The sequence below is a fragment of the Epargyreus clarus genome, unplaced genomic scaffold (genome assembly GCF_041222505.1).
Source record: "Epargyreus clarus isolate Ecla_fem2 unplaced genomic scaffold, WU_Ecla_fem_2.2 ptg000007l, whole genome shotgun sequence".
In the NCBI taxonomy this organism is placed as follows: Eukaryota; Metazoa; Arthropoda; class Insecta; order Lepidoptera; family Hesperiidae; genus Epargyreus; species Epargyreus clarus.
Window position 1 is genome coordinate 14,573,371 of NW_027332215.1, and position 27,153 is coordinate 14,600,523.

A 27,153-nucleotide genomic window follows, 5' to 3' on the forward strand; every position below is an offset into this window, starting at 1 on the left:
TTGTGTACCAGTTATGCAACACCTTATTACATTTAAAACCTTTAACGTTTTAGTTTCAAATTTCACCTCCAAATTTTCAATGAAATTTCAATTTTTCTACATTGCGAACATTGTAATATCCAACCTAAAAAAATTAAATATATGATAAAACGATTTTTAAAGTACGGATACAATGACTCTTTCAATTTATGGAATACCGACCGAATTTTATGTTATACTAGCTGACCCGGCAAACGTTGTGTTGCCATATAAATAAAAAATTGTTAAGAGTGAACGACCCGTATCACTTAGGGCTATGAAAAATAGATAATAGCTGATTCTCAAACCTACTGAAAATGCATATAAAATCGGTAAAGCCGTTTCGGAGCAGTATGGTAACTAACATTGTGACACGAGAACTTTATATATATTTTATGTTATATAATGTTTGTACTTATAATGTCGTTGTGTAATTGCCCTGTAGACATTAGATTTGAGAATTTTCTCGCTACGCTTATGCCCAACAAAGAATGAGATAGATATAATATATGAACTTATATAAACAATCTACTAGAGAGAAATATATTATGCCTAAAAAAGTTATGTCATGTCACATTTTACTTTTACTTCATAATTGTTCTATGAAAAAGCAGTGATAGCTTAATGGTTATGAAACTCGGCCTCTCGAACGAGGCGTCCGAGGTTTAAATCCCAGGCGCGCATCTCTTAATTTTCAGTTACATTAATTACCACTTGCTTAAAAGGGGGAAGGAAAACATCGTGAGGAAACCTGCATACCTGAGAGATATATAAAAAAAAATCTCAAAGGTATGCGAATTGTACGCACTTGGCCAGCGCGGTGGACTATGGCCTAATCCTTCTCATTCTAACAGGAGACCCGTGCCCAGCAGTGGGACAATAAAGGGTTGATAACGATTATAAATGCGAAACTTCCAAACTTTTTCAATGATATTAAGATGGAAAACAGTCATTGTTACCTATGGGCATTTACAACACTGAGGAGCCGCCAATTTGACAGGGTAGGTACATTTTTTTAAATAGGCCTTCAGGGCCAAATCCAAAACTATTAGGATTAGCGAAAAATGCTGAAAGGAATTACGAGGGCAATTTAAAGGCTTAACAACATATCTACCTACAGAAACAGTTGTCAGTACCAACTTACATTTTATTATTTGTTTTTTAAAACATACCACACACCAAGATTTGGATATAATAAAAAGACTAACAGTTCATTTTTCAATATCACTTATAACTTTAAATGTTTTTACGTCGAATTTTCTGTATTAAATTGCCACATTTCATTACATTTAACTGTCTCAATTATTTTTCATTTCAAATAGCTGAAATATGTCAGAATTGTTTTTAACAAACAGATTACATCGCCAGTTAACTTTGAGATTTTCAAGAAAAAATACTGTTTTGTTTCTGAACTATAAGACTAAAAATAAACGTATAACAGTAATCTAACAATTTAAGTTCATTGTTCCTACTCCACTGCGCGCACCCCTCACTGCAACGTATTCTTATTAACACGCTTTTATTAGCTTGGGTTGTATGTATGTATGTACGTAACAGAGTAACGGAATCTTTGAACCCGATTTCTATCCTCTTTGAACGTTCAGTTTAATTCAAAATTTAGAAAAAATATCAATAACCGATGACAATACACGATTTTAATAATTTTGTACCATTGTCCTTATAAACATCCTCAGAATTAACGATTTTCGAGGCGAGATTGTTTGAGCGCCTTAGAGAAAATTCATCGCAAGTTACTAGATTGATTTTTAGTTTTGAAAAATAATAATGTTATTTCCCTATAACTCAAATGTATTGAAAAATATCTATAATGCCATCTTGTAGAATGATTTTTAGTATTCCGTACTCAAAGGGTAAAACGAAACCCTCCGCTGTCTGTTCATGAGTCACAGGGCTTTATCTCTTAAACCGTAATAGATTGATTTTTGTACAGACGATGCATAATGATGTTCGCTATAATAACAAATATTAAAAATTAATAAAATAAATATAGTTCAAAAAACTAAAAAACACGCTTTTATGATAAAATCAACTAAAAAGTAGAAAATAATTTTCAAACTAGGAATCAATTAAGGAACAGTAAATAGTATAATTGTGGAAAAAATGTGGGGCGCTTTACGAATACTGATAAATGGAGCCTGACCTTACTTTGTTTTATTAGATCAAGAAAGCAGCCGTGATCTACGCATAAATTAAAAATTTTGGCTAAATAAAGAGCTATAGTCTCAATAATAAAACTACAATTTTTACAGACCTTTCCCATAAATCCTCAGTAGTTTTAATATTCATATCTTTGTACACTTTAATTACTTCTTTGCTATTAACATGTCTAAATATAAAACTATCACTGCAACATTATACATTTTCTTTAAGGAAATTTACAGTAAGAGCACGCGAAGACTTTAAGAATTGTGTAGTTTTCATGGGAATATTAGTAAAGAAGGATTCAAATTCTTGTGCCACATCCTTATGTGATGTGACTATGCCTATTTCAGTATTAAGAGTTATATCGTCAGTATACATATTTGACTTACCCGCTTCGGCATTTATTACTTTCCATACTGCTTTAATGATTTGACTTAGCAATTGTTTGCCCCCAAGCCGCTAAAGCATATAGGTAGCTCCCTATATGCTCTAATCCCTATATGATGTATAAGCATAATATATTTAATTTCGGGTTTGCTCTTTTAATTATACAGGCGTTTAGACCTCTTATATTAAATTCGTAATATTTTATCCTTAAAAGCTATGAAGTCCAATACGATACATATGAAGGTAGCAATTATTAGCAACTAACAGCAACTAGTAGCAACTTTTAGTAATTTTTCGTTAACACAAATTTTAAATTTACCGTTTCTTTTTAATTAAAATGGAGGTACTCATCGTGATACCTGATTGTCTCACATATCGGAAATAGACAGCGATTTGTATTAATACGGCACCATTAACAAGCATGCGGACAGCCGTCCGATTGACATCATGCCACGGGGCTAACTGAAAATCAGGGCCAAGACGCAGTCTACCTGCTCATGGCATTCGCTGAGTTTGTCCCCATGCACGTTTGTTGCAGCACATAGCATGTAATAAACTTATATATTGTGCAATAAAAAAAGTTTAGTTGTTATTGTATCTTTTTAATCTTAATTGTTTTTTTAAGGATTTTATTCTAAATTGATTGTCTTATTTATTATTAACTAGTTTTATAACCGTGCAGTTTGTTTATTTATTTTGTCTATTTGTAATTGTACTGTGTGTTGCAATATTCCTGAATAAAGTATTTTCTTTCTTTCTTCTTTCTTTCTTTCTTTCTAATTATTTCGATGTAAAATATGGGTAGTGACCGGCCATTCTGACAGTCACCTTTAAACCTTTCATTCTAACGTCTAATCTACATAGTCATATTAGTGCTCTTATACACGAGCGGCAAATCGCTAACGGCAGAGACAACTGCACCGGTCGGCGGCAGCCGTTGACGTGTCGGCGGCAGCCTTCGACGCGTCGACGGCAGCCGTGGATATGTCAATACAGAAGCTCTGCGGCAGCCACTCTTTGGGGCCGTTCAAGTATTACGTAACGCAATTTTTGCAGAGTTTTGACCCCCCCTCCCCTTTACATAGCAATGTATGTTGCCTACTTGTTGCAACATATCATTGATATGCAGAATGAATAGTGTGGGAGATAGGACTGAGCCCTGGGGCACGCCAGCGTTTACAGGTTTCGTGTCAGAGCAGCATCCGTCGACGACGACTTTGATGTGCCGCTCCGACAGAAAGCTGGTTGCCCATGCGCATAACCTCTCAGGAAGACCGTAAGATGGAAGCTTCGCGAGAAGGGCTCTATGCCAGACCCGGTCAAAGGCCTTCGCGATATCCAGCCTAACCGCCAATGCCTCACCAATGCTCTCAATGGCTTGCGCCCATCAATGTGTGAGATAGACTAGAAAGTCACCAGCTGAACGGCCCTTGCGAAAACCATATTGATGATCGCTGATCGCGTTAATATGGGAGTCAACTCGGGAGCACACGTCCTCAGCACCACCGCGGGGATTTCGTCCGGCCCACTCGACTTCTTGACATCAAGAGACAATAGAGCTCGCCTGACAGCTTTCTGTGTAAACCGTATATTAGGCATAGAGCTCTCATACCGCGGGATGGTAGGCGGTGTGGCCCCTCGGTCGTCGAGAGTCGAGTTTGAGGCAAAGAGGGTACCCAGAAGGTCGGCTTTCCCCTTTGCCGTATGGGCCAGAGAATCATCTAGTTTCCGCAGGGGCAGTAGTGAAGATTGACAGAAATTACCCTCGACAGCTTTGGCCAGCGACCAGAAGGCTCTACTCCCGGAGGGGTAACCAAGTAGCCGCTCGCCAATTCTGCCGATGTGCCTAGACTTCGCCTTAGCCATATGCTTCTTTGCTGAACGGGAGGCAGCGTTGAAAGCCGTTCGAAGCTCGGGGGTCTTCGGATCATTGCACGCGTGCGCTGACGCCCAGGCTTGGTAGATCTCTTGCTTATGACGTGATGTCTTAGCGCAAGACCCATCAAACCAAGGCTGACTCCGCCCACCGACGGATACGACAGAGTTTGGAATAAAGCATTCCATGCCCTGCCGAATCACGTCGGCCACAGAGTCAGCGCACGTGCTAGGATCACTCGAGACGAAACACAGCTGCTTCCACGGGTATGATGCCAGGAATTCCCGTAACCCGTCCCAATCTGCTGACCTGTAGTGCCAAACTTGTCGCTTCCCAGGGGGTCGAGCCCCCATGGGACGCGACAAGGGCACAGAAGAACTTACCAAGCAATGGTCAGAAGATCCAAGAGGAGCCTTGACCATTACTTGGTAGTCTTCAGGACGGTTGGTCAGCAGAAAATCCAGCAAAGAGGCAGTATGGGTCTCTACATCAGGTACCCTTGTAGGGCCGGGTACGACCTGGGAGAGCCCATAAGCCAAAGAGAAGTCATACGCAGTTCTTCCGGCAAAGTCAGTGGTTCGGGAGCCCAGCCACGCAATATGCTGGGCATTAAAGTCACCCAGAATCACCAACTCCGCCGAAGGACACTGCTGCAGCATCCTGTCAATTGCCCACTGGACGTGCTCGAATAATCGAGTTGTCTCGACATCTCCGCTATAGGACCTATATGTATAGGCATGCGTAGACATGGGTCTGCCCCCCAATATCTGCGCGCACCCATAACAAAGTTAGGTCCTTGTCTTCAAGGCAGCTGAGACGGCAGCAGCAGATATCACCCCGAACATACACATATACCCCGGCTCGACGCCTAAAAGCATGTTGTAAACTGTAGCCGGGGTAATCTAAATACGATGTATCGCCCGAGGGCGATATCTGCGTCTCCGTCAAAAAGAGGAAAGCCGGATTTGCTGTCTGAAGGTGGTGGTGGACAGCATCCAGATTGGAATGGAGCCCCCTGATGTTGCACATATCCACAGTAAGTGTGGAGGAGGTCGCTGCTGTGAATACCTTTTCCTTTTTTTTCTGCCTTTTCATTGGTGGTTCAAAGAGATGAAGGACTAGAAAGGATTTGCGGTGCTCCGCCGACACTCCACGGGACAAAGTGCGGGTCTCGTAGCGCCGTGCTTACAGTGGTAATGTGGGATGCTGGCGCGGGGGACGGACGGGCCCCCGGTCCCCCCCGTGCACGACTACGCGGCTCCACTCCGGTCTCTTACTCCGGCAGGGTAATCGTGCAACGAGACTTTTCGCCGGTTGGCGGGACAGCCTCCCGGGCCAGAGGTTGACTGTGTTGCCCGGGGGGCGCCCGGAAGGCGGTCAGCGGACAACCGTTTCACCGGGTCTCCCTGGCCCCCGCGCCAACGCACCACGCCTCCGAGAGCAACGATGCTTAAAGAGACCCACCGGACCCGAAGGTTACGCCGTCGGAAACACCACAAGAGGATGGGCAGGGGGGGTTAAGGGGATGAACTGGCTCCCAGGCGCACTACCGAAACACGACGAGTCGTTATTAACGGTAGACTCCGGCCTGAGGGTGGTAGCTAGCCAGGCAGATCCCACGAAGAGATCTTACTACCAAGCATGACACCTTTGGGAATTACGCCAGGCAGTGTCAAACCCAGCGACCAGTGGTACCGTCGCAGTAGGATGTTAAATGCCCGAGTAGACACTGCTGCCCATCTACCCGGTAGATACCCTTAGTCGGCTTCTACGACACCCACGGGCAGACATGGGGTGGTCTATTCGCCGCCGGAACCACACGGCGGCGAATTCAATTATTTTCGAATGTCCTTTGCTTCTCTGTTTTTTATTGTTTTATTACTGTACTCTTGTAGTTTATAATTCCAAATACAAGCATGTTTCTTTACTGCTACAATTAAAAGACGTGAAGCTCACCGTCAAACAAATCAGCGAGGAGGACTGCAACTACTACTCTACGAGGGTGTTCAAGAAAGAAAAATTAAAACATATATTCCTCTACCATTTTTGTAATATACCTAAGCCCATTTCAATGTTGCAATACAATTTCAGAACAGGTAACGATATGGTCTTTGCGTTCGCATAAATTGTTGTAAATCAGGAAAAAATATATCGAGGAAATTTAAATATCGTTGATTTAATCGTTCACCATCATCGACATCATCATCATCATCGACATCATCAAAGGCGCTCCCGCTAAGGTTCCCGGTCCTGCTCAACTCAGTCTAGCCACCTGAGTTTTGGAATTCTACGATTGCTCCGCCCATCCAGTTTACCATTTAGTAGGCGTTTACGTACTCTCGTTTCACCCATTAATTGATTATTTAGTCCACTGGACATACGTTTTAACCATCATCTGTTAAGTTGGAAATACCTTATTTTGCCCGAGTTACAGTGGAAAAGCCGTTAATTCTGGAGTATTGTATTGCTAATTAAGCAAAGAGTTAGGTTGTGCGCTCCAGCTCAAAGGCCAGACCGCAAAGGTGTAGGTATGCGGGCACGGCCACGCAATCCCACGGGAGGATATAAGTGGTGAGTGGTGTGTGAGAGGTATGACCCAATCCTCGTCCCAGCAGATGAGTAGAAAAACCACTAACCTTGCCTTCCAAGTCTATCTGCGGACTCGAATCGTGTCAGGTGAGACGCGCACGGCGCTGCCACGGGGCTTGAGGAAGCAAGCACGGCCTGATCTTCCCGAGAAGTAGTCTCTGCACTTCACAATGAACACGCGGAAGCACGTGGAAAACAGGAGCGAGAGCGCACGTACAAAACGTCTGTAGGCTCCCGCCGAGCGCAAGACGACGACTAGTCGCACGTAGCGACATTGGCGAGACAACTCTGGTCGATATTTGCTTCTACCCACGTACAGTTGACAAAGATTGAACGTAGGTCGTGTTAAGTGCCACCTCCGCGCTCGTTACACAACCTTATACTAAGGTTTTAAGATCTTGAAATAGACAACAGAAAGGGCTGCTTATTCTTTATGTAACAGATTTTCGATAATGACAGGTTTATTCAATGATTCATGATGTGGAGTAGAGTCAGAAGCTTAAAACTCATGTTATACCCTTATAGTAGCCAGATAAGGAACACACTTGCTCTCTGAGATTTCTTATTACAGATATCTTTGGCAAATAAAGATTGGGGTGTCGCCTGCTAGATGAAGTGATGCGCTGGGAGTCGAGTATAGAATGGATGTGAACAACCTTAACTCAAGCAGGTAGCGCCCTGAGGAGAGTCCTGAGTGGTTGAAAAGTGAATTAATACGGACTAAAGAAAGACGGAGAATAAGATGTTTCACTCGAGTACGAATGAGAGGTCAGAACGCGTCGGAGAAGAGGATACTGACATGCTTGAAAAGTTTTTGTGGCCAAGGACAGTGGAGCCTAGATTGAGTGGTACCTATGCACACAGGGTAGAGAAATAATTTGCGTGGTCAAAGGCTATTTGAAAATATGTAATTCATCGGAAGTAGATCTATCATATGGAAATGGATGGAACTATTACCAGAGCAAAGAGATGAGAAGTAGTAACAGAGGTGAGGTGAGGTGAGGTGAGGCGTCAATTGCGGCGCAATTGTGGTCGGATGGCCGACTGTGGCAGAGTGATTTTTAATCTGTGGTGCGGAGAGGCGCGGTGCGGTGCGGCGCCAATTTTTGGCGTGCTTTTGAATTTGACGTTTTGTTGTTTTCTTATATTCTCTTTCAGTGTAAAACAAAAGGAAGTAATAAAAAACTTTGTCTGGATTAATAATTGTCTATATTATATAAACATGGAAATAGTGTGGTCCAACGAACAGATTTCGATGCTCATAGAGCTCTATAATATACTTTGGGATGTCTCAAATAAAGAATATAAAAATAAATTTAAAAACTGATGTTTGGGCCGATGTTGCTGCAGAATTGAATATTTCGCAAAAGAAGTGTGGCAGAATGATTTTTAATCTGTGGTGCGGTGAGGCGCGGTGCGGCGTACGGCGTATGTAATTGTCATAATCGTCATTGTTATAAAAGTATTTATGAAAATATATCATCTTCCTCTAAATGTTTCTTTTATTGTGATACACACAAGAAATAATATATTATATTCAGAAGTGGTATAAAGTGCTCACAATGAAGAGAGTAAAGATATAAAAAGGATATTATGCCAGATGAGAGAAAATAAATTATTCCAACTAATGACGGAACATTAAAGTCGTAATTTGTAAGCACTATTATCGATGATGGTGATGATGAGGATGATCGTAGATGATGATGGCGATGATGATGGCAATTTATGAGAAGGCAATAAACATGTTTAGTTTACATAAATGACGATACTGAAGCTCTTAAATAATTAGCCCTAATACATTCGATTACTGAAGTACCAGCTGATGTGAAATAGAAGGCCCAGTAGGTGAAGTCGTACCTGAGTAAATGCTTTCGGTGCAATTTATAACCTGCTTCAAGTGGGACTCTGTAAGTCATTTTTCTAATAAAATGAGCAGCAAGAGGAGCAGCATTCATTAACCAGATAAGTATGACGTGTGTTAACAGCTGTTAATACACTTGAGATATATTTGGCAAATAAAGATTGGGGTGTCTCCTGCTAGATGAGGTGATGCACTTGAAGTCGATTAGAGAAGGGATGTGAACAACCTTAAATCAAGCCTATAGCGCCCATAGGAGATACCTGAGATGTTGAAAAGTGGAATAATACGAACTAAAGAAAGACGGAGAATAAGATGCCTCACTCGAGTGAGATGAGAGTGAGAGGTCAGAATAAACGGGTCGGAGAGGGTACTGACATGCATGAAAAGTTTTAGTGGCCAAGGATGCGCCACTGCGCCTAGATGGAGACCACTCCATCCATAGGTACCAACCTATGCTCACTGGGTAGAGAATTTGCGTGGGCAAAGGCTATTTGAAAATATGCAATTCATCGGAAGTAGATCTATCATATGGAAATGGAGGGAACTATTACCAGAGCAAAGAGTTGAGAAGTAGTAACAGAGGTGAGGTGAGATGAGATGAGGTGAGGTGAGGTGAGGCGTCAATTGCGGCGCAATTGTGGTCGGATGGCCGACTGTGGCAGAATGATTTTTAATCTGTGGTGCGGTGAGGCGCGGTGCGGCGTACGGCGTATGTAATTGTCATAATCGTCATTGTTATAAAAGTATTTATGAAAATATATCATCTTCCTCTAAATGTTTCTTGTATTGTGATACACACAAGAAATAATATATTATAGAAGGTAGACACCAAGATGCATATTTTACGCTCACAATATTCCCGAGAAAATAAAAAACTGTGGTGTACTATGCGATGCCCTATGATTAGTATGATCGAATGTATTGAAAGTATTGAATTGAGTAGTTAGTAATAAATCAGGACTCGAAGATTACGGTCGTTTCATTTTACTCGAATCTTAAGCATCTTGCATTACAAAACAAACATATTTTTTTTCTATTAATACTTTTATGAATTTATTACGTAAGCAGAAGAGAGCATCACTACCTCCTCGGGCAACATCCTGACAAGTGTAGACTGCAAAGTTTCAGAAACATTGTTTGCGGTAAACTGGTTTATAAACACGCCTTACAAGTTTATAAACAAATTTTGCCTAAATGAATACAAGGCTTTACAGAGGTGATGAAACATTGATAAACAGTGTTTATAAACAAATGTTGCCTAATGAATACAAGGCTTAATGAATACAAGGCTTTATCATCATGCGTTTTGCCTATTAGTGCGAGTTCGCCTGCTAGTGCAGGGAACTTTGTTTTTGATGGAAAATTGGATAGGCAAACATTTGACTCTATAATTACAAGAAAATAAACACGATCTACTTGAAATTTTATTTTGTTCTTTCAATCATTAATTTATAATGGGTTGAAGTAACATTTGAGACCTAAGAAAAATAAAGGGTTTTTTTATAAGTAGTAATGTAATTAAATCTCTACTTAGTATTCTTCACCACCCTCTCCTTCACCTTCGCCCGAATCCATTCCAACTTCTTCATAATCTTTTTCTAGAGCTGCCAAATCCTCGCGAGCTTCAGAAAATTCTCCTTCTTCCATGCCCTCGCCTACATACCAGTGGACAAAGGCACGCTTGGCGTACATTAAATCAAACTTATGATTTAATCGGGACCATGCCTCTGCAATAGCGGTTGTGTTTGAAAGCATACAAACGGCTCGTTGAACTTTTGCCAAATCTCCTCCAGGCACCACGGTGGGGGGCTGATAATTAATGCCTACTTTAAATCCAGTAGGGCACCAGTCTACAAATTGTATCGTCCTTTTCGTTTTTATTGTTCCTATTGCGGCATTCACATCTTTCGGAACTACGTCTCCACGATAAAGCATGCAGCACGCCATATACTTTCCATGTCTAGGGTCGCATTTTACCATCTGATTAGCGGGTTCGAAGCAGGCGTTAGTAATCTCCGCAACAGATAATTGTTCATGATAAGCTTTTTCTGCGGATATTACGGGCGCATAAGTCACTAGAGGGAAATGAATACGTGGATATGGAACCAAATTTGTCTGAAATTCAGTTAAATCTACATTTAGAGCACCATCAAATCTAAGAGATGCTGTGATGGATGAAACAATTTGTCCAATTAATCTGTTTAAATTAGTGTAAGTAGGTCTTTCGATGTCCAAATTTCGTCGACAAATATCATATATAGCTTCATTGTCAACCATAAAAGCAGCATCCGAATGTTCTAGCGTTGTATGAGTAGTAAGTATGGAATTATAAGGTTCAACTACAGCCGTTGAAATTTGCGGAGCCGGATAAATTGCAAACTCTAGTTTTGATTTTTTACCGTAGTCCACAGACAGGCGCTCCATTAATAGTGACGCGAAGCCAGATCCAGTGCCACCACCAAAGGAATGAAAAATGAGAAACCCTTGCAAGCCTGTGCATTGATCGGCTAACTTGCGAACTCTATCCAATACTAAGTCAACTATTTCCTTGCCGATTGTATAATGACCTCTAGCGTAATTATTGGCAGCGTCTTCTTTGCCGGTAATCAATTGCTCGGGATGAAACAATTGACGATATGTGCCAGTTCTGACTTCATCTACTACAGTTGGCTCCAAATCTATAAAAACAGCTCTAGGCACATGTTTTCCGGCCCCAGTTTCACTGAAAAATGTATTAAACGAATCGTCACCCCCTCCAACAGTTTTATCAGACGGCATTTGTCCATCGGGTTGGATTCCATGTTCGAGGCAATATAATTCCCAACAAGCATTACCAATCTGAACACCTGCCTGCCCACCGTGAATAGATATACATTCACGCATTGTTTTTCACTGTTTTACTTTATAATCTATCTGTATAATAAAATTATCTCTAATAATCTCGGTTTAGATGCACTGTCCTCACGTTTGAACACTGACACTGAATAATCTTGAAATAAAAATTGAATGGTGACTAAGTTCCTTATTCAAAATTGTATTTTACTTATTATTTTTCCTTTAATTCTATGTAGAGCCATGAAGACTGATGCAAGTAGTCGTGCTTAAAATTACAAAAATCACTAATTTCAATTCATTATCTTGGTTCATTCTGAAGTATGTAGGTACTTAATTTCATGTAATTATTCTCCGCTGACAATAATTAAATGAAACCCTTATGACACCTACTAAGTAATGCTTCACTGCCGGTCTTGGTTCGAACAAATAAACACATTTTTATAGTCTTATTTGATTTAAGTAATAATCTATCTGATTAGGTGATAATAAAGATACTAACCTGAAGGCACTTGCATTGTGTGCTCGTCTCTGAGTGTGTACTTCTCTAGTTGTAATTGCAATGTCGTAAAAACTCCAGCAACTTTCTGGAAATATTGTCACTGTTCTAGTTTAAATGAATTTAATAGTTATGAAGTTGGTATAAGTTTTTAATCATGTAAAATATATGTTTTTGTTAACTCTTACTACGTATGACATAATGATAAAAAATGTTACTAAAGGTAAAAAGGTAATAAAAAATAGAAAAATATTTGTTTTATTAAATTTAATTAATATCAATATATAAATTTTACCATCCTCCTTAGGTCGTTCGCTCTGGGCTACAATAAATTGTTCCGAGGGGCTAAGCATCGAGGTGACCTCAAATCAATTATTCCAGATTCCTTGGTTTACGAGTTCCCGCCATTTCTGACGGCCAATGACGCAGTGCAAAGCGTAGTTGCCAAATGTTACCATACCAAATACATAAACATATCTTTTTGTTAATACGAAGGACCGTATTAAAGATTCCTATTATGTTTTCCTATCTTTTTGACTGTTGCACAAAATGGAAATCGCTGTGTTCTCTATATTTATAATAAAATTTGCGATTTGCGAATAAGTATTGCACATTGCGCCTGTCTACGAGTATATCAAGAAGAAGCTAATATTAAAATATTACGAATAACTTAGATTAATAAAAAAAGTTACATACATTAATCAATAGATTGTAAGACAATACACCCAATATACATTAATAAATAGATTATTGTTGATATACAACAGCTGAATGTTAATATAATCCTTGCCTATTTTATGTTTAAAAATGTTACTGTGAATGTCATTATTATTAAAGTCATTTCTTGGATTACAGAATTTTACAAGTCATAAATCGATTTATTGATAATATTATTATAACTAAGAAGTGTAAAGTTGATAAACCCTTTAAACGATTCCCTTGGATTCGTCCTAATGGAAGAAGAACATGATAAGTGGAACATTGAGGGGCGAACCAAAGGTATTGTTGTACTGTAATTCATTATGAGTTATTTTTTCATACTATTTTCAATTTCTTTAACATTTTAATGTGTATTGCTATATTTTATTGTTATGATCTATTGAAGTGTGCAATAATGAATATCTATCTATCTACCTGTAAAATTTGAAACCATGTTTCACAATGTCGTACATGACTCGCTCGTAAGAGGACATAATAATATCTATACTACCTGACCTATATTTTAATATTTTTCGACCCCTCCCCCGTTCCGGTGACCACCCGTAGTATAGAATAGTATACCCGTATAAATGCAGAAAATGAAAAAATAAAAATAATTTTTGTCACTATTGGGACGGCACCCAATATGAATTTGTTTTTTCCTATTGCTTGCATTGACCAGGAATCGTTAACTTGCTTGACAACTTCTAACTCTCTGACAAACAGTGTGTTTTCATTAAATTAGCTGACATTTCGACAAATATGCAGTACGAGCTTTTGCCTGCAGCTTCGCTCGCGTTACGAAGTAATATTTTCATCCCCTATTTTATCCCCTTGGGGGTAGAATTGATCAAAATCTTTTCTTAGCGGATGCCTACGTCATAACATCTACCTGCATGCCAAATTTCAGCCCGATCCGTCTAGTGGCTTGGGCTGTGCGTTGATAGATCACTACGTCAGTCAGTCACCTTTGAGTTATATATATTTAGATTGCAAATGTGTAATATTGCAGTATAGAACTTTGCAGATGTACAAAGGTGATATATTTTTAAATATTCTTAACTAATCAATTGATTTCATGTTAAAAACTATACTTCTAGTATATTGCTCTTATAGATAAGGTAGTTTTGATACACCAGTCAATTATCAAAGATGAAATTCTAAAATGTGTGCTAATTTTGATTAATCCTTTAATAAATTATGTACTACCATCAAAATATGGCAAAATTAATTACAAATTATAAATAAGCATACAAGTTATATGATAGATTGATGCCTGTATGCTAATAATAATATAATTAGTAATAAGTAATCTTAGTAATCTTATTAGTAATTATAATTAAAACAAAAACACAACTGGTTATTCCTACAATTTAGACGAATCCAACGACACTTATGTCAAGGATAAAGTCATGCCAAAGAATGAAACAATTTTTCAACTATTACTTCTTATTTCATATATTGTAGTCCAATTGTTGGTAACTGACTTCTACTGACCATGAATCCCTGTAATAAATTTTAGATAGTGTCATATGGAGGACATCCATGTGTGCATTGTTTCCCTGAAATTTTTATGCCTAAGTAAAAACGTAGTTAAGGAAAGTCCCTTACCACATTCTTAACACAGAACACTGTAGCACTAATGTTATTAGGTAATAAAAGGTGTGACAGTTGTGCCTCCTACTCAGACCACAGAGATTAGATGAACTTTTAGTAAAAAAAAATAACTAAAACACATTATTTATGTGATTTTATTTGCAAATAAGAAAGTGCAGTAATGTAATCTTCTATTTGTGTTTATGTAAAACTGCAATATTATGTATTTGCAGATCTCCACCTCTCTCCAAGTTGCTCTAGCTTCGAAGTGTTAGACCCACATGATCCAACCATAAGTCGTTTGGCGACACAGTTGTTCAAACGTACCAACGACTACCTGCAGGGAGAAATGGCTGCCGGACAGGTAAACAGCTTTACATTCATTACCAAGCTTGTCCATGCATTATGTTGTTTTGTATCCAAGTATTTTATTTACACAGTGATCTAGAGGTTAGAAACAATTGGAAGTTCGTGATTTTAATCCCAGTTATGCACCTCTAATTTTTGGAAGTTATGTCCATTTTAGAAAGCAATTATCACTTCCTTAAATGATGAAGGAAAACATTCTGTCAAAATCGACACTCTTCAACCTGCACACTTGGCACATCGACACTCTTAAACAAAAGTTCTTGATCATTTTTGAAGTTCATCAATCACTTGGCGATCACAGGCAACAATATCTAAAACCCCTGGAGGGGGTGACATTAATGCTTTCATAACAATACTATTTACGTATGAAAGTTTACTTTTGTGTAGACTCTGTCACTCTCTATATCATTGTGTCAAAGATAAGGATAACTAAGACAAGAAAAATAAAATGGATTTTTTAGGTTTTAAGTTAACACCATGAGGAAACCGACTTTCCTGAAAAAAGTTACATTAAGTGTATCATTCCATTACAGTAAGTATTAATGTAGATAACATTTAGGCATTAAGGGCTAAGGAGTAACAACTTGCATTCTGTTAATTGGTTTTATGAACTTAATAGGTTAATTGTAATGAATTCTCATTCTGTTAAATGATGTCTAGCAGACGATAATGGTGATTACCATTTCATATGTAATCTGGTATGTTATTATATTTTGACTTATTTTTATCACAGGATCATTACACGTTGCTTGAAGAGATTAATAGAATGGCGATCACCAAGTACGCAGATCTAAGGAATTTGGCGGCCAATCTGAGCAAAACATTGAACGAGTACAATGACTTATGTAAGTTTGTAATGTTGCATTTATTATAAAACATAGGACTAGTAAGGCCAAGTAGAGGTTGCTATTCCACGAAAAACTAAATTTAACTGTGATAACAGTCCAAAAGTATATTACCTTCCAACCTGGACATACCCATACTCTTTTTAAATTGAATATTTATTGAGATTAGTGTGTTATACATGAGCATTGAGATAAGACAGCCTGTGTATAGGCATAAATAATAAAAGAAAAATATGCTCATATTTAAGATATTTCCTACACTCACAACCCCGCACTAGTTTTCCCTGTGTCATGGGTGCCATGGACACACAAATAGACAAATACAGAAACACCCAGACTTAAAACAGATATCCAAATTTATCATTCAGATATTAGTTTGGTCGGGGATCGAATACAACCAGGAAAGACCAGCCCCGAAGGTAGCACAATTGTTACAGTGGAAGCAGTCTTCCACCCCTGTCTTCTTGTCTTTCTTGTCTTCCATCCGTCACCCTGCACCAGTGTGCAGGGTGACTTACATAATATGTTAGTCATCAGGAATGTCAATGCATCTGTGTTCAACTTCCGATAGATAATATTATATGCCATACCACATATATTATTAATTTATGATATTGTTTCTTCCACAATCATAGATTAGTAAAGATACTTCGCCGCCTTGAAATTGAATGAAGCCACAAATGGCTTATTATAGTAAGTTCTTTTTTTGAATTCTTGATAAATAAAAACATTTTTAGAGAAAATTTACGAATAAATAACGAATACTGCGTAATTTACATAATAAATAAATAATTATTTCAAATATTTTGGGCCATTTTAGCACGGAGACGTGGCAAAACTTTTTTACGCAACTATTTCAATTCTCAAAACTGGGTACATTTTCTTGTTAGGAGTGAGTAATCTTTACTAATCTATGTCCACAATATGATGAATAATTGCAATAAGCTTAAAATCTATACACCGAATCTGGAACATAATTTGTGTCATGTTTAGTTGTACAGGAATGTCTTTGTAACTTTCTCTTTAATGTACCTATGCCTTTTTGCAGATCATGTTTTGATCAAGCCATTGCTGATGCAAATTGATCACATTGATGCCCAAGTGTCGCAGTTTGAGGCGAATGCTTACCGTCTGGACAGCTACACCAAGCAGCTGAGGGCGCGCTACAAGGAACTTGAGGAACAGTAAATCGAAATGGAAACCAATTGAGCATGTAAAGAAATGTTCATGATTTCATTAGTAGCTTCAAATTTAATATTGATGTATTTCATTATATGTATAATGTATTCAAACATGTATGTGAATGGCTAAATGAAAATTTTCCCCATTTTCAGTGCCCATTTACATACTTGGAATTTTTTAAGATACCTATCAATTCGCTTCCAATTCTTCAAGTTTTTGTGATCTGAAATCTGTAGAGAACTTGCGCATAGGACTTGTGCATATATTTATAAAAAAGGGGTGAAATAATACAATTTGTAAATCGGCCGGAAATATAGCCCAGTATATTCGTAACTTGAAGGCTTAATAACTGGCCAGGATCATCGTATTGTTAAGTTCGGGCTTTTTGCATATAAATCACAAAACTGGAAACTTACTATTGTGGGGTATGTGTAGGGCATTTAAAATTTATGTCTATGAATATAATAAATAAATATTGAAAATTCAAGTAGAATTTTACGTCATAATTATTCTTCAAAAATCTATCTATCTATATATAAAAAACTATCATTAGAACTATATAGAGTAAAGTAGGTCAAATACACTTTTATTTTTATATACTACCTGCTTTGATGCAAAATTGGTTTGTTAAATACTGTTATTGAATAAATATTATTATTTACTTATATGTTAATGATTTTAATGGATTATTTTAAACTGTTATTATACTGCTTCTTATATTTTAAAGGCGATTTATGAGTTTGCGTGCGTAATTTTATATAAAAATGTATATCGAGTAATATAGAGAAATCGTTTACGTATTTTTTGTTGTATTCATTTACTAAGATGCAGGGATGCATTCATATTTTTCAGTGATTATATAAAGTGGTCATATTTGTTATTATATAATGAAAATATCTCATTCATAAATGTCTGTGAAATATTAAGAAAAGTGCAGGTTATCTACAACCTCTTCAATACTTTTATTATACAACAACTTCAGTAGTTCTCAATATTTTTTGAACTAGCATAATTAGATTAGATAAAATGTAATCATATCGTTTTCATTATTAGTTCCAGAAGTATTCTAGAATATCGTTCAGTTTGATTAAGTTAGTTAGGCATTATAAACATATTGTTTTTATTCACATATAATGTTGTAATAGAATTATTTAATCTAATTTTATTGATGTATGCAATTGTTTAATTTTATGAAATATAACATTAATTCATAAGTATTTCAAGTGTTTCATTTTTAATAAATACAAAAGTGTGTGTTAAGGAAGGAAATATGATTAAAATAAAAATACGCATTTGTGTATTTTTAATATTTTTATAACAAGTATTAGTTCCAATAAAATTTTACAAGTTCCTTTTGTACAAGTGCGGAGTAACCTCCGCGTATTGAAACTTAAATGCATTTCAGATATTAGTGGCATAACTGTGGATAGTGCTTTAGAAGGATTTAGGGTCATGTACTAGCGGAGGGGATCGCTCCCACGAACCTGTCCCCCCGTGCATCCAGCGTCGCCACGACTCTGCATCTTTTTTCTATACAAATTAACACCATTTTATTATAATAAAGCTACAATATCGCATTTATACGCCCTATTACCTATCAACTTATGAACTAACACTCATCATGTATTTTACTCATTTAAGTAACATGTTAAAAATGACATCCAGCCTGTTTGATCACTTGTAATAATATATACGTATGCCTATTTTATGATTTAATGATCTATTCTTTTATTAATTGTACTTCATAATTATCACAACATTGAGTGTCGCGAATCACAATATTCATTTCATTGACAGATTTCAATATGAAATATAATAACAACTTTAAACATAGGTCTACAACAATGTGATATTCCTTTGATATTGGTACTAAAGGAACTATTGATATATCATTTCAATAGCTAATTCTTTACATAAAAATGTTCTACATGAGCAAAACGTGACGCTTAACAACATTTTATCGGTTATAGATCATTACACAGGAATGAATACAATATCATTCTTCAAAAAGGCAGTGATAATTACCTGACATGTAAACACTACTAACACCAATTAAAACGGCACCCTTTTTGGATTATAATGGTTGTAAGACTTGGCCTTTTTCTTTTCTGTCTATTCTGTATTATTTATAAGTATCCACTTTATAAAAATAAACTGAAATGGGTATTAAACTTTCGATCCATTATTCTATATTCTTATACTTAATAAATTAAATAAAAAGAAATATATTGTATAATATGCAGTAAATTAAGACAATGTAATAGAGGTACATATAATTATACCTTACGGCCTCAGCAAATATGTTACTTTTCGCGGCGTCCCGTGTTTTGGTGATTGCATCGATACTGCCTCCTGACCGGATGATCACCTTTTGACAAATTTGGCGACTTGCTGCATGTGGTCGCGATGTCGAAAACGTGCATTTTAGCGACTGCAATAATGCTGCGTCGAGTTCTTAAGAACTCAAGTGTTTGCGCGGTGTAGAGTTAGTTTCTGTAAATTACTTAATCCGTGGATTGCTGATGTTAAAAGTAGCATGTCTGCTGGGACCCTTAATTCTAATAAAATACGAACACAGGCAAGTGCGCGAATGTACTTGTATTGTATTACTTACTTTTATAAGCAAATAAGCACTTTGGCTGACCGTTTATTATAGGTACATTTTAGGTATTTAGATAGAATAGTTTGTGCGACTACGTATAAATCATGTGATTGATTTGTGCACAAGTATTTGTGCGAGTTAAGTTAATGAATAATAATAATTTCTCATTCTCGAGGTGCAATAAATGCACGTAGAATGTTTACTCTATATTTTATTTTTAGAATTATAATTGCGTAGCGGACGTGGTTTTCGTTGGATCAAGATAAGTAGTAAACGATAAAATAAGGTACATTGTAATAAAATATATCAGAAGTGATCGTTGCGACGCTAATCTAGTCACACATATATTAGGCCGTGCTACCTTCACCGACCGCGATAGGCTACGGAACCTCTAGTCTTAATATTGAATTGAGCAGTTAAGAGATGCACGGACGAACAGATCGACTACAACCCTGTAGTAACTACTGAACCCTAACTAATAAATAATGAAACGTTAGTTCGTCTTCTAGGGGCGTATAAGTTTAAAAGCTTTACATTCTTAAAAGTCTTCACAAATTGTATAACTTACCATAATCTATTCTTTTTCATCAATTAAAAAGATAATATGTTTTTATTATCACTTAATACTATAAATGAAATTATTCTATATGTGGTAACAAATAATATACATAGATATAATTACGAAAAATAAGCAATGCGAACTGTGTAAATTATTTATGTAAATTTTTCTAATATTTTGTTCTCAATAAATAACAATACCTTTATATAATCAATTCCCGCGACTGCAAATAAACTGTATGTGTCCGATCATAATAATATTTTATTTATATTAACTTATATTGTAATTACAATAATTATAATTATCTCGGTCATTTTAGATATGACATAAATTTATCTTTAGGTAATAATAATGAGTAAAAGGAGAATCAAAACATTCATAAAATAATATAATTATGTATAAAAAAAATAACAATACAATAAAGTCACAGCATGTATGTACATTGTATTTTTATACATGTCAGTGACAATATATTTATCATTGTCCTAAGCACAAATGTGTACTCTCGTCGTACCCATTTTACATTAATATTTCTACATATTAGTTGGCATATGACCCGTGCTTTATCGAAGTAGATACGGTCTCCGTACACTCCCAGTTCTCATCTGACGTCATTGCACTCTAGAAGTATTCCATAAAAATCTACTATATTTTTATATAATGCATAATCCTTCCCGTTTCATACTTATCAGTAAATTTTATGAATAGGTATAATAGTCCAGTCGTATTGGGCATTTCAACATTTTGTGTAGGCAGCTATGAGACATAGAGGTTTCTCGTAGTTCAAATAGTACCTAAAGTTAGTTATTTTATATTGTTCTTTTTATGTCAGGATGCTCAGGATATTAGTTGGTCAGCATACGAAACTAAATCTGAGATTTCAGTGTTGGTGGTAGTCATTCGCCCGTTATTTGATACAGATTATCTATAATTATTCAAATAAATTGTTATTTTAATTGTCAAATATTACTTATTAGAAAATAGGACGAACTTTAAAAAATATTTACAAATTTTGTGCACATGCATAATTATTTGGACTTTATTTTTTCGATAATAATATTGCAAGCAAAAAGAGCGTAAAATAAATGGGCAGTAAATAAGTAGCTGTTAGTATGTTTTGGTTACATTCCTATTGCACTAAGTCATCTGTTCTGTTTTTTAAATATTAAGAATTAACAATATAATAAAGACAACAATCAGACAAAGGTATGTTTGTTTGGCTATGTAAAGTAATAATTAACTTTCGCGTACTATATTATAATACTTTTCTGTAAAATTTGTTAAATGATAAATAAATTTAAAAAAAAAAATCATTATAGCTGCTTACTCAAAATGTATGGTTGAACTTTATTTTAGGTCGCGATGACTGAACCGTTTTCAGAAGCTACAATCTGCCTTTTACTTAGTTTCCCTTCGACCAGCTCACATTACAAGTAGATATTTTCAATATAGCCCCCTCTCACCGTTCTTATTAATTCATCAATTTCTTTAATTCTTCATTTTTATTAAAATTTTATGAAGACCTAATTAAAATGGGTACAAGAAACCGATGGCACTTTACACGGTACCTATGCATTTCATAAATTATGTCATAAAATGACAGACTAAAGAACTATTTTAACTTTACGCCGTGACTTACAGACTAGCTTCGTTTTATTAACCTAATCACATCGATTTAGAACATTTGTTGTGTGGTAGTGATAGAGGCTCGGCCCGCGGCTTGACGCTTCAGTCCATGAAACAAGAAGTTGGCGGCGGCCTTGATCGGCGCGACTAGCGGCGCACGCGCAGCGGTCTCCCATTGTCAGACATTGCCGGTGACCGGGAACCGCGGCGGCGGCAGCGGCGGCGGCGGCCGCCCCGCCTCGCCCGCACCCGACGACTGCTCTGATACTGGAATTCAAAACACCACCCATCACTCTTACCGCTTTATTCTGTCATCCCGTTTATCTCCTTACAAGGATGATACGCATCTCTACGTTGACTACATTACAAAATATGTTTCACTTTACATTTACAAAATTTACTACTTATTTAATGCTGACGAAACCAACTCTATTACTAGAAACTAAAGTCTAGAAACTAAAATTAGGTCTACCTACGTTTTATCTTCTGTAGTTTAAGTGATCAATTCACATAAGCATGCATTATTATGCAATTTTGTAGAACTGGACGTCGATGATTTGTTTATAGGTATACTTAATTTATTTCAAGTTCTATTGGTTAGAAGGATTAGCTGGACTACAATAAAATAGTTATATTTTCTTTAATTAATTAATGCACTTTATTAAAGCTATAAGTGCTGGAATTGGGAGTTTATGCTGACATAAATTTAAATGGCTACCTGTGTCATATAAGGAAGTATTAGATTAATAAATACCTGCGGATTACGATTACGATTATGTACAAAAATATTACATAAAATATAACTGTATAAATAAGCTTAGAAGCTTGATATAATCGAGTGCGAAGCGATAGAGATCTGCGATAAGAAGAAATGATGTTCGTGACATAAATATTCATAGATTAAAAATATGTGTAGTTGGCAAATCGGCGAAAAAATATTAAAATTGGACGGTACTTACGAATACTATACTTATCAACGGCAGTAGCCGAGATCCAGGTTAGGTGTAGGTTTAAAAATTCTAGACTTTTTAAATGAAAAAAAAATGGATATTAGTTGATAGTGGGCACGGGGATCGAGGTGTGGGTTCATGATGGGCGGATGGTCTCGACAGTCGCGGCGACACTCACGTGAGTCGTGCTTCTCGTCAACGGGTGCGGGCGGCGGCGGAGGCGGCAGTTGTTGCTCCAACGCGTTCACGCAATTCATCATACTCCCGTACAGCCGGCTGTCGCGGAAACTGTCCCTGTACAACACCCACCAATGTCAGCCGAACAGACCAGCCGTGACTACAATTATTTTCATTCATTTCACAGTTTTTACCCACGTATGCTCATGGAATCGAACTAAATTCACGCATCCCCGAGCATAATAAAGTTATCTATTCTTTTTTGCACTGCGCACTCGATGCAGTGTTGTTTCGATAACTAGTTATCTAAAATCAATTGGCGATCTACGTACCTAAAAATTAATCTCTGTGCCAGTCCCCAGCTCTTGCCAGAGATGCTCTCGCGTTTTCCTATTTACATAGATTTGATTGGAGAGATAACACCACATGTTCATCCAAAAGAATTAAACAATGCGTAAAGTTAGTTTAAGTGGGTAGGCACCATTTGTGCATCGCGTGCCAATGTTTATGGCTAGTTTGTGTGAGTTGTGCTGCGTATATATGTGTAAAATATTAGGTACGTATATATGTGACATAATATGTGATCTTGTTTTTTGGACACCAGATGTGCACCCGAATGTTGAAAGTAAAGCAAGTAGGTTGATTATTAAGTTATTTCTTACCTGCCATTGGAATTTCGGAACAGTGCCAAAATCTCTTCGAAGGTTTTATTTTTTGTTTCAGGAACTTTTTTATACGTAAATATCCAAAAAATTGCAAGGAATACACTAAAAGGCAGGAATGTATAGTTTTCCAGTAGAGCCTGCAACAGAATTGAAAAATAATGTTACGATTTAACTTTTGAAATGTAATTTGACTTCACATTTAATTTTCCATTTTCAGTTCATTACCTTCATGCTGGGAAAGCCGATTCCAACAACGAAATTGGCCATCCAGTTAACTAAGACAGCAATCGCCATTGCGCTCGGTCGAGGCCCCTGCGAGAAGAGCTCGGCAGTGATCAGCCAGGGGATGGAGCCGGGGCCCACAGCGAAGAACACCACGAAGCTTAACGTGGATACTACCGACAAGTAGCTCATCCAGTCGATCATTTCCTGCACATATCCGAAGAACTCCTATCAGGGGGTAGCAGTGATGCTCTTTCCCGTGACCGATCGGAGAAGAAATAAATCACAAACATAAATGCCCATCACACAAATGTCGGTCCTCGTGTATGTCTGTCTTGGTCGTTTTTTAGAGTTACTCCCAACATTTAAAACTCATACAGCTGTTTATAATAATATACTGTTCTGTATATAATTATTGTTGGTGTAATTGTTGTTACGGCGGGTAGTTCTCCCGCTTATCACGACTGAATAGTGCTGGAGCGGCAAGTGAAGTATATACCATTTCGGTCTATTGGCTGTATTGCGTATGCTATAAGTAGTGAAAAGTGCCTTCTGCTTTTGAGCAGCGTTGTGTAGAAAAATCTCGCTTCAGTTAAAAACGCGTGCGCCAGAGCTCCTCGTGAAACTATCGAGTTCAACCGATCTTATATTTTAGTGTAGTGAAAAAACGTGTCGGGTGCTTTGTGAGTGATGTACCTAACATTTATATCTGAGAATTTATTTCTTTTTATTTACATTGCTTTCCTACCGAGAGTCCGGATTCGGAGACAGGAAAGTCGTAAATAGGGAGGGCAACTACCGCTAAGCAGAAGCAAAGAAGTGGTTGAACTGATGCGATGGAAATAGTATAGAAGTATTGATGCCATACACACATTCGCTACATAATGGCTTCTGATACTTAATGGCTGATATTTATCAACGATAAAATGACTGTTAGCTCAAATCGAAAATGTTTTGATTTCTTTGAAAATGTGTTTTATTAACTAAATTTAAAATTGAAGAAATATACTGACAAAACATGGTGTGATGATTATAAAATCAAAGCGAATGAAGAATGAAGTACCATTGGGATAAAATAGTGGAAAGTAAGTAAGCAAAGATTAAGCGTGCGCAAGCAGTTAAACTACATACGTTTGATTAGTGTTATGAACATAATTATTTTTTTAAAACCAATGCAATAAAAACAAATTTTTGATATATTTTTGATTTTAGAGTTAATAAGTTCTATTTACTTCTTAAAATCAAATGCACAGAGACATAATTATAAAAATCATAGCACTAATCAGTGCGTAAAATTATTTGCTATCATCATGTTATCTAAGAATAAAATTTTCAATTATGTTTATATAATTAATGTAGCTTAATATAATTTATGTGCAGAATATATAGGATTGTAAAATTCTTTAATTTTTGAGGAGTTTAAGGAATTATTATGCCAAAATATAAGTGTTAAATATTTAAAAATATTTCTGTTTTCTCTTATGCATTGTACACATTTATACTAAAGCTGGTATATGTTACACGCAGTTGAAACACGAGACAGGTATTATTCTATATCTCTACGGCGTGTTAGACTTAAAACTAAAAACATGCATTTCTATTTGATTATTTAGCATTCCAACCCTAAAATAAAATCATAGGTTGGTCACGGAATTCTTACCACTCCTGAGAGTTAAGCTGCTAGATTTTATTTGACTGTACACTCGCACTAGCCGTTACACCTTTTGAAAATGGGAACACTTTTAAAGATGGAGGGAGGGAGTCTAAAAATTTGCTCCCGGTCTGTAGCTAAATGCTAGCACGTACCTGCTGTAGGTAGCTGTTTATGCCAAACTCATTAAAATAGTAGCACCATTTGGAATGTCAGTATTATATTGTTTACAAAGGTAAATAAGGTAATTTTTCACCAGTCTAGCGAAGAAGGCGGGCCACTTATTACTAAGTAGTCATCGAAGCTTCACAACACAAACATATTCCGGTCTTACGTAGCTCTTTTTGCAATTTTCTTGAAGAGCATTTGTTCATCCCTGATCATTGAGCACATAATAGACAAGTTTATATACAAGTGTCCCTTTTGCCTAGGACTTTAATCGATTATAATATCATAAGACACACCTTTATTAGGAAAGAGATAGTGATGAAAATGGAGAAAATGAACATTCCCCCGAGGCCGTAGAGGTGCAGCGTGCGGCGGCCGGTGCGGTCCATCAGCGGGAGAGACACCAACGTCATGCCCACCATGATGGCGCCTATGCCCATCGTCGCGAACTTGGCCGACTCCTCCGTGAGCCCCGAAGACGTGAACAAAGATGTTGAGTAGTAAAACACCTGCGAACATGTACGCTGTTATTAACAAATAATCTACATTGGGCCTACTATTAGACTTGACGAGAAATAGTCAAATTTTAATCTTTGGTAGGCTAAAAAAGGATAGATTAGAATAATTGGTAGAGTATAGTTTTCAGAACGGTTCTCAATACTTTCATCGAAATCTAGAAAAAACAAAAATAGTCGGTGAAATCAAGACACGTCTTTTTTATTTGCGTGAACCTGAAATGTAGCAGATAAGTAACTTTTTGAATATATAACTTTATGACAGTAAATTGTGGAAGAGTTATCCGTACAGAGCTATAGTCGGGTTCCTAAGAAACAAACTGTCACATTCAATTATTAATGAAGATTGCTAACGTATCTAATATTAAAGTTTGAAATTATTATTAGTCATCAGCACTACTTCAGGGGAAATATGTTATACAGAATGTAAGTTTTACCGCGTTGATTCCGCTGAGCTGTTGCGACAATTGCATGACGACGCCGATGAGTAGGGGAGCGCGCAGGGTGGGGGAGCACAGCAACTCTCTCATGGAAATGGAAGCCTCCGCCTGTTGTGCACGTTCTTCAGCACGCATCTCTTCTATATCCTCTTCCACCTGATAATCCTTGGTATTTAAAGTCAGTTCACAAAGAATGAAAGGTGATGAAACTAGTTTAGTTCGGCCACGAGTGGCATCTCTAATTGACTTCAAGTAAAACCACTGTTCTATATGGAACTAGTTAAAGCCAATGATCATCAGGTTTTTACTAGAATCTTATAAAAAATATCACCACTTTCTATTTAGGTATTTTTAGTAAAGTCAAAATCAGTGCCGTTTCAGAAATTTGTCCGAAGAAACCGAGCTTCTGGAGTATTTTTGGTATGAAGTAGTTAAAAAAATAAAATGAATATTAGATGACGGATTTAACTTGGATTTAATTCGTTTGCATTAATAACTATCTGATCGTTGCGTACCTGGTTGCTAGCTCGTAGTCTTCTAAGAGCTCTCCGTGCTTCTTCCTCCCATTGACGTGTGATAAGCAGATAGCGAGGGGATTCGGGACACGCGGGCAAAAGCAAAAGTTGCAAAATGGCAGGGCAGATCGCCAAACCTGTCAATGT

The 27,153-nt window shown here is 37.1% G+C and overlaps 3 protein-coding genes and 1 long non-coding RNA gene across 11 annotated transcripts in view; 2 read left to right on the top strand and 2 right to left on the bottom strand.

The window, feature by feature from the left end:
* The first annotated feature begins 7,552 nt into the window (after positions 1-7,552).
* On the top strand, positions 7,553-9,669 carry LOC140743483 (uncharacterized). 2 transcript variants are annotated; one of them, XR_012102466.1, is made up of 2 exons: positions 7,553-8,021; positions 9,497-9,669. It is a non-coding gene; the product is annotated as an uncharacterized LOC140743483 (long non-coding RNA). The 2 variants fall into 2 exon arrangements; XR_012102467.1 differs by having other exon boundaries at positions 9,502-9,669.
* Positions 9,670-10,305: 636 nt separating this feature from the next.
* On the bottom strand, positions 10,306-11,801 carry LOC140743485 (tubulin alpha-1 chain). Its single transcript, XM_073074784.1, has one exon. It carries the CDS (start codon positions 11,775-11,777, stop codon positions 10,425-10,427), a length of 1,353 nt encoding a protein of 450 aa, XP_072930885.1. The 5' UTR covers positions 11,778-11,801; the 3' UTR covers positions 10,306-10,424.
* Positions 11,802-13,043: 1,242 nt separating this feature from the next.
* On the top strand, positions 13,044-17,432 carry Blos2 (biogenesis of lysosome-related organelles complex 1 subunit 2). Its single transcript, XM_073074785.1, has 4 exons — positions 13,044-13,224; positions 14,754-14,884; positions 15,623-15,734; positions 16,783-17,432. Exons 1-4 carry the CDS (start codon positions 13,179-13,181, stop codon positions 16,920-16,922), a joined length of 429 nt encoding a protein of 142 aa, XP_072930886.1. The 5' UTR covers positions 13,044-13,178; the 3' UTR covers positions 16,923-17,432.
* Positions 17,433-18,210: 778 nt separating this feature from the next.
* LOC140743488 (glucose transporter type 1) overlaps positions 18,211-27,153 on the bottom strand; it is a 66,010-nt gene continuing 57,067 nt past the window's right edge. For 5 of the 7 annotated variants that reach the window (XM_073074791.1, XM_073074790.1, XM_073074786.1 and 2 more), the window contains 7 exons: positions 27,007-27,143; positions 26,489-26,647; positions 25,833-26,045; positions 23,721-23,945; positions 23,493-23,632; positions 22,832-22,947; positions 18,211-21,970 (listed from right to left, as the gene is read on the bottom strand). In XM_073074791.1, coding sequence (XP_072930892.1) covers positions 21,882-21,970; positions 22,832-22,947; positions 23,493-23,632; positions 23,721-23,945; positions 25,833-26,045; positions 26,489-26,647; positions 27,007-27,143 — 1,079 coding nt within the window. In that variant the 3' untranslated portion in view covers positions 18,211-21,881. Of the gene's footprint in view, positions 21,971-22,831; positions 22,948-23,162; positions 23,221-23,492; positions 23,633-23,720; positions 23,946-25,832; positions 26,046-26,488; positions 26,648-27,006; positions 27,144-27,153 lie in introns of all 7 variants that reach the window. The other 2 variants (XR_012102468.1, XM_073074787.1) reach the window with 2 other exon arrangements.

What these genes read in the sequence shown, in the direction of transcription:
- LOC140743485 (XM_073074784.1), bottom strand. Translation starts at nt 11,777, where the DNA reads ATGCGTGAATGTATATCTATTCACGGTGGGCAGGCAGGTGTTCAGATT.
- Blos2 (XM_073074785.1), top strand. Translation starts at nt 13,179, where the DNA reads ATGGAAGAAGAACATGATAAGTGGAACATTGAGGGGCGAACCAAAG. An exon ending in CATTGAGGGGCGAACCAAAG is followed by an intron (nt 13,225 to 14,753) that starts GTATTGTTGTAC and finishes ATGTATTTGCAG; the next exon opens with ATCTCCACCTCTCTCCAAGT. An exon ending in GAACGAGTACAATGACTTAT is followed by an intron (nt 15,735 to 16,782) that starts GTAAGTTTGTAA and finishes GCCTTTTTGCAG; the next exon opens with ATCATGTTTTGATCAAGCCA.